Raw genomic sequence first — 11,040 nt, forward strand, 5'->3', positions numbered from 1 at the left:
TCTACTCTATTTTTCTGTTCCACTGAATATTTCAAGAAGCAGAAATGCCAACACGGAACTCTGAACCCCAGGCACATTTGAACAAAGAGCTGCAGTCTTGAGTGCTTTTATGGCTGAGGGAAACGTTTTGTCCAGCTTCTTCTATATAGACATTCAGCCTGTTTATTTATTAATGTCTTTATTTCACAGAATCTATACCCATTCACATTAAAACATTTATTCTCTGATACGAGGCCGCTTCACGTGCTGACATGCTGGGCTTTTGTTTCAATTGTAAGTCACTGGATTGACATCTTCCCTCATGCTGCACCTCCTCTGCTCTTCCCTTTGGCTCTCTGCGTGAGAAGCTTCATTTTGTTTTTTTGCAATCCCTTTATGCCTGCAATTGGATTTCTGCGGAGCCCTTTAGAGCCGTCTGGCTGAGCTACTAAACCAGCTTTGAATTAAGCAGCTCTTACGGATGACTCCCTAAAGATATACAATACCCTTCAATGTACAAACAGTCGAACAGGGAAAACATTTAACTGGAAGTGACTCAAAGAAAGTGAAAATAGGACTTTGGGAAAATAGTGTTGATTCATGTTTTATGAACACTGTGGAAGGGGTGTTGTTTTTTTTTTCTTTTGAAAATTATGAATGTTAAATCTTGTTTGGAAGACTGTCAATCCGTATTCTATAAGAGGCTGGAGCTCTGCTGTAAATAGCAATGCCACTTTGGTCTCTCTGCAGCTCTTTTGATCCTGAGTCCAACATTCCCGGTATCTGCCTCGGACCAGATGGTTTAAAGTGGGTACTTACAAAGGTATTAGGGTTAAGCAACCCTGCCTTGTTCCCCTCACTGCTAAGCACTGGAAAAATATCATTAGGGATGATCAGAGCTTATTAGCTCCTGTAAAACAGCCTGCTAACGAATAACCTTTTAAAGAAATGTACCTGCACAGCTGATGCTGAGCAGAAATGGAGAGAATCCTGCCATATTTCAGCTGATCTGTGGATGTTTGCAGAGTTTTGTACCTGTTCTGTTTCCAGGACTCTGGTTTTGAAGATGTTTTTAGTTTTTCCTGTGGCTGCTTTAATATAGAGCCAGAGAATGTTTATTTGCTGCCCACAATTCATAGCAGCTCTGCTCAGAGCAGATGGTTACTTGGTTGTTTTGTATGATTTCCATATATGTGGGGACAAGATCCAAATAACTGATTATTAAAAAAGACGGTGAAAGAATTGAAAAAGGAAGACGTGATGAGTGTCGCAAAAACATGTCTGAGCTTGTCTTCTAAAACAATTCCTCCAATGGTTAATATGAACTTCATTTAAAAAAAGTTGTCCTCAGTTATGTTTTCCACTGCACTACCTTGGTGCCAGCAGACATTTTAGATGTACAGATATGACATTACAGAGAAGCAAAGACACAAACTGTAGACTTCATCTGCGAATCATCAGTGCTTAGTTTTTTGCAGTCTCAATCTTAAAGTCACTGACCCCAATAAAATATAAATCAAGTCAATGCACACAGGCATATATCTGTGCTCAAGACAACCTGGTTGTTGGTGCTGGTCGTCTTATTTCAGAAAGCACCGATCAGCGGGGATCTTTCCCAAACATGCATCTTTAGAGTTTTCAGACAATGGTCGGTTAAAGAGAAAATACGTAGTGAGCAGCAGTTCTCCGGGGGAAAAAGCACAGTGGCTGCTACAGGTCAGAGAATGACCTGACACCTTTGAGCTAATAGGAAGGCAACGGCATCAAAACACATCACAGCCAAGGTATGCAAAACAGCATCTCTGAATGCACAACACGTTTAACCTTGATGACCACACCGGGTTTTGCTCCTGTCAGCTAAGAACCAACAGGAACTTCAGTCAAACAGGAAAATTCACACATTTGGACAGTAGGGGGGGGGAAGTTGCCTCAATTTCTGTTGTGACACTCAAATGATAGTTTCAGAATTTGGTGCAAATCATCAGAAAACCATGAATCTATCCTTTGGGACACTTGGTACCAAATGAGTATTATTTAAAGACCACTGCTTACCTGATTATTATTGTTGAACATGTCCATTCCTTTATGACCACAGTGTCCCCATCTTCTAATGTCACAAAGCTCAGATCATCTGAAACAGGTCTCTTGGACATGGCAATGCACCAAAATGGGCTCCAGTCTCCACACCTTGATTAAACAGAGCACCTTTGGGATGTGGTGGAACAGGAGATTTGCATCATGGATGTGCACCTGCACATTCCAAACAGCAAATGGCAATTGCATGCCATCCTATCAACATGGACCAAAATCTCTCAGGAATGTTTCCAGAACCTTGATGAAGGTCTTACAGTTTGCTGCCTCACTTTATATTCTCTATTTTCAGAGACACAGTATAGTTAGAGTTTTATTTTTCCCAACATATTTCATAATACAAACACATGACAGGTGCACATTGTACATACAATTATACAATATGTTACTACCCATGATCTTCAGGATTTGTCTATATTTTTCTAATCAGCATTTCATTTGTCTTATGAGGATGGAATAGTTTGATATACGTAAGTCAACAGCCCATAAATTATTTCCATAGTTGAACCAGCGTTATTCTGAGTAGATTTGCACTTGACACTATGACTCATGTTAGTTCATATGCTGCTGGAGCCGTGACGGCAGCTCGTCCAGTGAGCTCAGCCGATGCTCTTGAGGAACATCTAGTTGGTCATCCTTATGTCTTTCTAACAGGAAGCCGTGAATACCCATAGACCGAGAAGTGAGGTAATCATTAACATAATGGTCCCCAATATGAGCTACACTGCCAGCTGGCACACCACATTTTTGCAGTGCCTGATTAAAGATGGCCGGACTGGGCTTTGCTACACCAGCTTCTTCTGATGTTATTAAAAAGCTAAAGTATGACAGCAGGCCACAAACATGTAAGATTGCTTCCAGGCGGTTGTCAAAGTTGGACACCACACCCAGCTTCAGTCCAAGAGAAGAACAACTCTCCAGGGCCTTCTTTGAGTCTGGAAATACCTGAAATAAAGGAATATTATACAGTTTAACATGACATGCTCCTAACATCGGGAGCAAGGTTTAAGCTGCTTTGCAAGTCAGATTTTTAATGTGCTGTTTTTCTGGTTCAGTATTAAATGCTTATTATGATGATTATAGTAAAATAAAAAAAACACATGTAGCCTTTATTATTATATTGTTGCATATATTATTAAAAAAACATTATTAGCATTATTAAACAATGTGTTTTAGGGGTACGAATGTGTCAGTGATCATTTACCTCCCAGTTATCTGCGCTGCAGAAGTTATGGTAAAGATTGTTGGCTACTGTGTTCAGCAAGGCTGATTCCTGTACACCGCACTGAGAGAGAGTGTCCCGCACCAACCCCCTCCACCACGACTGTCCATCTAGACCCTGACGGATCCCATAGTTTGGGTATCTATTGGAATATTGTCGATACACCTGCCGGAAAGCAGCGTCGACCTCCACAGGACTGAGGCTCAAGCCCATACGTTCTGCCTCCTTGCAGTACTGCTCTCCTACAGATGAACGCACCTTCAGCAGGGTGTCCTTCACATCCCATAGCACCCAGCGCAGAGGAGCTCGCATCACACCTGCTGGACACCAAAGAGAGAAGACAACAGCTGAGCAACATATGAGTTATCTGATCAGGTTGTTTCTCACAGCACCGCACAGAGAAACTTTGAATATTATTACCATTATTTGTTTCTTTTGTTACGGGAACTGTTTGTCAGGGTGATGATTTTAAGACATTCAAAACTGCTGCTGTAATATGTGGAGATTCAGAAGTTCTTTTATTGCTGCCATATAACCTGCATTATTATAATTGCATTAATAACATATTTTACAGCATTATTCTATTAGTAATATTTCTTACAGGGTTCATATTGTATTGAAGATGTTTGTCATCACATTGACCTTTTCTATTTACAGGTTTAGTTATGATCAATCTATACACATTGCATATTTGTGCTTATTTGGAGTTGATGTTCCATCCAAAAGGGTCTTAAGCTTCACTGGTGCGAGTGTCCAGGTGATACATGCTGAGGGAAGATGAGAACATAGAAGGTTGACTGCATGCATGCTTACAATACACATAAATCTAGTAACAGGCCTGAGTGAAGGCCCAAAGGTATTCTGCTTCTTTTGTAACCTGTTGCATTTTAGTCTACTTGGTGACTGATGACGAGGGTCAATAATTAGCCCTTAGAGACCCTGAAGCTTGAAATTTATTGCCTTGTATGGAAGGTGTTATAGAAAAGAGAAGTTTTATGTCTGTTTATAGCCATTAAAGATGTACAAGATGTACCATTGACTGTAAACAATGTATTTTTAATCTGTAATTGACGTACGTGGGGGCGTGATCCCCAAATGCTATAAAATCAGCGTCCAGTGTATTTTTGTTGGGAGATATATGCTGATATCTCTTCTCCTGTGTGTAATAAACTCACCGTTTGATTGCACTCTTCTGGGGCCTCCGTGGTTTGTTTCACTGCTCTGCATTTTGATTGATTTCGCGACAAATACTAATCATGACCAAGTTGACCACTTGTCAACAACATTTCCTGTATTTTTATTGGACTTTTATTATTGATAATGTTTTAATTATTGTGTGACACATATAACAACATGCCCAGCCTAAAGAGACTCAGAGGACATCAAGAACAAATAACCAGACAATTAACAGATAACCAAGAAAATATCAAAGCCTGACATCTTTTTAAATTGGAGTTTTGTTTACACAGCCCGCATTTAACGTTCTTCATATTGTAACGTAGAGATATATATCTTACGCTCAATACTGACGTTTCGATGCTGTGCCAAACTTACAAAGTGTAGATATGTTAAAACACTGCTTGGAACTGTCATTCAAAACTTGCTACGTGACCACAGATAACTGAAGTTTTGGCCCATTTCACACCAGTTTTAGTATTTAAAAATGTAACTACACAGATTCAAAGTTTATTCTACCACAGTTCCACAGAGTTTACTAATGTCTACATTTACCTTCCCTACAAAGTAGACAACACTAAAATCCACAAAACCTGTGTGGTTCCAACAATAAACATAGCAGCCTTTTTTCTGTATATTTTGTTTTATTTTAGAAATTGGTTTGTTGTGCATTGCACTGCATTAATGAACCAGCTTCATGTATGTTAACCCAACAGGGGGGGGAACAGTATTTACTGAACCACAGTGTTTATTAGTCATAGTCATTAATGATCCCATTAATGATCCATAGTACAATTCCAAACAGGTTACTTGTTATAACAATGCTTGTCTGTGTCGTTGTTTCAAACAATAGCACTACCAAGGTGTGATGACATTGACAGTGAAAGTGGCCAGTAGGTGTCACTGTGGAGTTTGGTGTCAGGGTGTTTTACATTGAAACTGCAATATAATCCTGGCATTACTGCTTCAAATATTTCACTGTATCACAAAGCCTCACTTTGCCCATTACTATTGTAAGGTAAACATCTTAGAATACAAGAGAGAAACCCCAGCAACTGGGTAATCCTCTATGAGAAAGCACTTGATGACTGTGGGAAAGAAGAAATTCCTTTTCACAGGAAGCAGCCTATCCCAGCTACCATAGGGCGAAAAGCAGGGTATAATCTGGACATGTCATGAATCTGACGCACGGCTAACAGACAGAGAAACAGAAAACCATTCAAACTCACGTTCATTCCTATTGCCAATTTTGAATAACCAAATAACTAACGCCAACTAACCACATGTCGTTGGACTCTGGGAGGAAGCTAAAACTCCACATCATGCCACTGTGCTGCCAAAGGTCGTCTAATGCTATTAAAATGATGCTATTAAAATACTTCAGTCCCTTCAACTATCTAGTACAGAGGTATCTCTGATCTTCCAGGAATGGTGATATTATTTTTACGGAGGACTGACTGGTCAGTGGGCGGTGACTTCATACCTGTTGACCTCTAACACGGAACATAATAAAGTTTAGGTTGGCAGCACAAATTACCATGAGGGTATACCCCGCAATGAAGAAGTGATCCATCTTCATAGCAAAGAAAATCCAGGTTTAACTATGAAGTTACCTGGATAAGTCTATATCCTGCATTGTTGTACAAGTCCAGGTTTCATTTCAACTCATATTTGGTTTTAGCGACTTGTTTCTTGCCTTCGAGCTCACCATAATTGGATATGTACGAGTGACAATAACCACATAGCGTTTCTCTAACTAGTGTCCCGTCAAAATAAACTAACGTACCTGTGAGCACACAGCAGTTTAACAGCAGAGGCCAAAGCTTCAGCAAAAACCTCAAATTAGAAAAATGCTGAAATGTTATTGAAGTCTCCGCGGCTGTCAACGAAAGTAAACAGCGACTAAAGTTAGCTGCCTGCTTTCTTCTTCGTCCTCTTTTTCCTCTGTTCTCTGAGTGGTGGCTGCTACTGCCATCTGCTGAAACAAACCTCAAAAATTCAAACACACACAGAAAAATTAAAAAAACAATAAAATACCAATTATTCTTCCGCGTCTCCCAGCTTGTTACTACACACAATAAGCGGCTGTTTAATAATTCTGGTGGAAGCTCTGGTGGCGTTTCTCTACTTAAATAAGGCCAAAAATAGCGTTTCACGTACATCCAGTCCAGCAGGTGGCGGTATGGCCAAAAAGAAGCAATGAAAAGGGTCATCATATACGCATGCGCGTAGGCTCACATGGCGTAAAGTCGCATTAGAAACAAAACAACTGTCACTCGTCAACATTTCTATGACATGTAGTCTTTTTAATTAGTTTTATTATTTTTCCAAGACCTAAGGATAGCCTGATGCTACTGAATAATGGCAACTCCAGCTATTCGGATGTTTCGGAAGTTAGAGGGCCTGTTCTGTGTCTACAAACCTGCTGGTGTTCACTGGAAACTGGTACGGGACAGCATCGAGACAAATCTTCTTAAAGGTGAGTGTAGCTTATTTTTCACTGGTATCCTGTGGTCCTGTTATCAGTCACCCATCCGTGCTGTGAAACTGAGGCATGATACAGCTAATACTCAGCATACCTTGCACTTAACACCTGAATGTCCTGTGCGTGTATTACACCTCAGGTTTGAATGCTGCGCCCTCTCCGCCACTTCCCCACCATGTTCGACTCTTAACACAACCCAACAATGAGAGTGAAACGTCCAAAGGACTCACGGTATCCACAGTATCGGTTCCTGTACTGTCCAAGCACCCTCTGGGTATGTACATCCACCTTACTGAAAATTTTAACAAGCTTTGTCTCTGCTCTGAAGATAAGATAACAGATACATTAAGATACATTTGACCTCATGATCGATGCAGTTGTTTTGTCAGCAACATTGTGAAAAATAGAAATCAGTTGCACCACCTCTAAAGTATAAACGCCTTTATAACACACTCAGGCACTTTAGTTTCCTGTATCATCTGTGCTGTCTTTTCAGTGGAAATGGTTGCAAATGGTCTTTTCAGGTTGCAAAATTCACAGCCCTCCTTTTACAAAAAATGACAAACTTAAAATCTACTGTTACTTTTACAGAACAAGTGAAAAAAGTACACCCTCTTTCTGTTCTACTGTTTTACATGTCGCAGCATTAAAAAAAAATCCTCTGGTCTCCTCTTCACATTTGGTAAATACGACCTTGGATGAACATCAGTGGATGACATAATTTTGTGTCATTGTTTATTTAACAAAAATTTTGCCAAATTTCAGAGGCAGTGTGTGGGAAAAACAAAAAACAAATACACAATTGTGTGTATACACCTAACAATATAACGTGGACAGACGAGACCAAAGTGGAAATGTTTGCTCATAATGGTCATTGGGCATTTCAGAAGGCGAGATAAATAAATGGAGACACATAATGTGTCGTGTTGTTGTTCATCTTCGGTTGTATTTACATCATTTTTGGTAGCAGATGATATTTGACATATAAAACCTTAAATTTAAAAGAGGTCTTACTTTCTTTCTCACAACTTTATTTTTCCACTTTAGTATTAAACAGTGTTTCTAAATGTTTTCTGATTGATTCAGATTTCTGTGTCTCCACCGTTTTACCCTGTAAAAGGTCGTCTATGAAATCTGGTTAATTTAGATGTGACTGGACTAAATTAAACCTGGACTGGACTAAACTAAATTTGAGCTGTGGTGAACCACAATGTAGTGAGTGAATATAATGTTTCATTTTGATTTTAGTCACTGGACCTGAATTCCAGCATATTCGAGTTGGAGTCGGACATCGCCTCGATGCTTTCTCCTCCGGCGTTCTAGGTACAATTTTAGAGTTGTTCATTTGAAAATTTTAACTTGTTTATTACAGTGTTGGCATTCAATTTGTGAATCATCTGAGAATATCCACATATTTCTAAAATGTAGTTCTTGCCGTTGGGAATGGAAACAAGGCGCTGAATGACTTCTACAGCACAAGAGTGACGAGGGTAATTTGTAATTTTAGCTTAGACATAAACTGATGCTGTTCAGATCCAATGCTGACAGATCCAATTCTACTATATTTATTGCAGGATTACACCCTGGAGGCTGAATTTGGAACTGCAACAGATAATTTCACTCACACGGGTCGAGTTGTGGAAAGGTCCACCTATGGTATGAATCATTTCTCTTTTAGTTTGAGCTTCCTCAATCTTTCACTTAAAATAGCAAAGTCTTTGTCCATAAAGTGTCATGGCAGAACAGAGGTGTTGTGGTTAGAACTGTCACCTCACAGGACGGAAAGGGTCTTGGGTTCAAATCCACTGACTTTGTGAGGACTCTGTTCTCCTGGTCCCTGTGCTTTTTCTCTCCAGAGCACAGACATGCATGTCACTTTTACACCAAAATATGGTGACTCTAAATTGCCGTAGGTGTGAATGTGAGTTGCCTGCATCTCTTTGTTAGCCCTGCAATAGAATGCTGACCTGTTCAGGGTGTACTCCACCTCTTCTTGCCCTATGGCAGTTCAGCCCTGCCTGTGACTCTGAAATGTGTATGTGGTTTTAAAGGTTTTATAAAACCAGTTGTAATTTGTATACCTGAAGTGCAAGAATATAAACAAAACACTTGTTATGTGTACTGATGTGCCTTTAAATATACTTAAAAAAAGCTGTCTCCTAGATCACATCACACAGGATAAGCTGGAGAGAGTGCTGTCAATGTTGGAGGGAGTCAACCAAAAAACGTTGTTGACGTAAGACGTTACATTTCTGTAAACCTAATAATGGCATCTTTTGCCCTCTCCTCTTGATTTTTACTGTGCTTTTACATAAGACCCTCTGTAAATATTTGCAACAGCACTAAACAATATTTGATTAGTTTCTTTTTTGCTGTACAGGTATTCCAACATAGACATGCGCTCACAGGAAGCCTATGAGATGGCTGTGCAAGGTTTACTGGGTCCAGAGGGGAAATCGACACCCATTTTGACCGGCTTGCGTTGCATTCGCTTTCAGCCTCCCAACTTCACGTTAGGTAATCTTCACTTGAACACATGAAACATATTTGACAATTGAAAAAAAAAAATGCTGGTCAAGTTTCAAACACGTCTCCTGTTTTTACAGAGCTGCAGTGTCTAAATGAGACTCAGAAGTATTTGTGTAAAATTGTGCATGAGATAGGACTGGAACTGCGTAGCACAGCGGTGTGTAAGGGAGTACGACGCACCAGAGATGGACTTTTCACCCTACAGGACGCTCTGATCCATCACCACTGGACTGCTGCTGATGTCATGCAGGCCATCCAGTTGTATCATTCCACTAAGAAAAATAAAAAACGTTCTAAGGCAGCAAACAAGACATCTGCATTACAAACGTCTGAAGACAATATCACAGAAACTCAACAAAGTGAAGTTAATGAAGGAGTGGTTAGATAGGTCATGTAAAATAACTTTCACTGTGTAAAATATCATTGACCTATGACCCAATCACAAAAATATTTTATGATGCTGCATAACTTCCCACTGTTCAGCTCTGTCAGGAAAGAGGTTTGCAGAGTAGAAATCCTGGTGAATATTTGACCAGGGTTTGTATACAGGATGTGTATGCAAATGGCTGTAAAGAGTTAAAGCAATACTTTTGTAAAACCCATTGAATTAAACCCAGAAATCTGCACATATCAATGATTTAAAATTCACTGTGGTGTAAAATAAAAACTGTATTTTGCAGTGCTGAAGTGTTGCTTAATTCCTTAATGTTAATATTATTTCTTGTATTCTGAATTAAATTAAAATAATAAAGACCAAAAAGAATGCACGTGTTTGATTGTGGTATCAGTTTAATTGCTGTGGGTTTTTTTTTTTTTTAAGTCTAGATGAGTTCAAATACATGCTTTAATGGCACAAATACTCCCCCAGGTGGCAAAAGGTCAACACTACACTTGTTTTGGTGGCTCCAGACATTGATTAAATTTAAACCAGTAATCTCAAACTAGTAGTGATTAGACTAACTGGAGTCATACTCAGGTCTGATCCTTGTTAAGTTTCAGTGTATGTGGGAAATAAACAAACCAAAGAAAAGCAGCCAGCTTTCCCACTGAGAGAAATGATAGATGGTCTGTGCCACAGGACAAAAATGGTAACTTGGAATAATACCACTCTGTTCCAATTTGAAATGCTTGTTTTTTCACGGCATTATGGTGATGTCTAAGATTAAAGAACTTAGTAATGTGAAATTATTTATGGGGAAATGAGCTGAATCTTCAACAGCTCGTGCACTGCAGGGATCCAGCTCCAAATAGGCAAAAGTGGAGCCCTGCAGGGCCTGAGCTGTTGTTTTTTAACTTTTATCATTGGCTTGTTTTTCTGGCTCACCACTTGCCGTTGTTTTGATGTGGATGTGGGTGCATTTTTCTATTTTTTCTTGCTGAAAAACAAAAGTCCAAAACCATGTCAAGCTCATCTGCAACAGCAGTAAAATCTACAATTGCCAGGTAGTTTGATGTTGTTGTTGTTTTTCCAACATGTTTAAAACAGAAATAACCACATTAATCAACTGAACTTGTCATAGGTGGGTACATGAATCCCATGGGATCAGTCCAGTTCTCT

General features: G+C 39.5%; 2 protein-coding genes across 3 annotated transcripts; one reads left to right on the forward strand and one right to left on the reverse strand.

The window, feature by feature from the left end:
* Positions 1-2,365: 2,365 nt before the first annotated feature.
* hdhd3 (haloacid dehalogenase-like hydrolase domain containing 3) lies at positions 2,366-6,428 on the reverse strand. Of its 2 annotated transcripts, none has more exons than XM_005453569.4 (3): positions 6,255-6,428; positions 3,275-3,612; positions 2,366-3,015 (listed from the first exon to the last, which is right to left on the reverse strand). In XM_005453569.4, the coding sequence occupies exons 2-3, from the start codon at positions 3,602-3,604 to the stop codon at positions 2,623-2,625; spliced, it is 723 nt and encodes a 240-aa protein (XP_005453626.1). In that variant the 5' UTR covers positions 3,605-3,612; positions 6,255-6,428; the 3' UTR covers positions 2,366-2,622. The 2 variants fall into 2 exon arrangements, with proteins under 2 accessions (XP_005453626.1, XP_003448397.1); XM_003448349.4 differs by having other exon boundaries at positions 3,275-3,609; positions 6,255-6,427.
* A 240-nt stretch (positions 6,429-6,668) lies between these two features.
* On the forward strand, positions 6,669-10,242 carry trub2 (TruB pseudouridine (psi) synthase family member 2). The gene is made up of 8 exons (XM_003448413.4): positions 6,669-6,947; positions 7,093-7,227; positions 8,202-8,276; positions 8,382-8,443; positions 8,528-8,609; positions 9,117-9,189; positions 9,334-9,470; positions 9,560-10,242. The coding sequence occupies exons 1-8, from the start codon at positions 6,830-6,832 to the stop codon at positions 9,868-9,870; spliced, it is 993 nt and encodes a 330-aa protein (XP_003448461.1). The 5' UTR covers positions 6,669-6,829; the 3' UTR covers positions 9,871-10,242.
* The last annotated feature ends 798 nt before the right edge of the window (positions 10,243-11,040 follow it).

This window comes from Oreochromis niloticus, linkage group LG5 (assembly GCF_001858045.2).
Source record: "Oreochromis niloticus isolate F11D_XX linkage group LG5, O_niloticus_UMD_NMBU, whole genome shotgun sequence".
Classification (NCBI taxonomy): Eukaryota; Metazoa; Chordata; class Actinopteri; order Cichliformes; family Cichlidae; genus Oreochromis; species Oreochromis niloticus.

Excerpts from the sequence above, each read along its gene's own strand:
- hdhd3 (XM_005453569.4), bottom strand. The coding sequence starts at position 3,604 with ATGCGAGCTCCTCTGCGCTGGGTGCTATGGGATGTGAAGGACACCCTG. Across the intron at positions 3,016-3,274 it reads GCAGCGCAGATAACTGGGAG|GTATTTCCAGACTCAAAGAA; the intron begins GTAAATGATCAC and ends CCTTTATTTCAG.
- trub2 (XM_003448413.4), top strand. The coding sequence starts at position 6,830 with ATGGCAACTCCAGCTATTCGGATGTTTCGGAAGTTAGAGGGCCTGTTC. Across the intron at positions 6,948-7,092 it reads CGAGACAAATCTTCTTAAAG|GTTTGAATGCTGCGCCCTCT; the intron begins GTGAGTGTAGCT and ends ATTACACCTCAG. Across the intron at positions 8,610-9,116 it reads TGTGGAAAGGTCCACCTATG|ATCACATCACACAGGATAAG; the intron begins GTATGAATCATT and ends GCTGTCTCCTAG.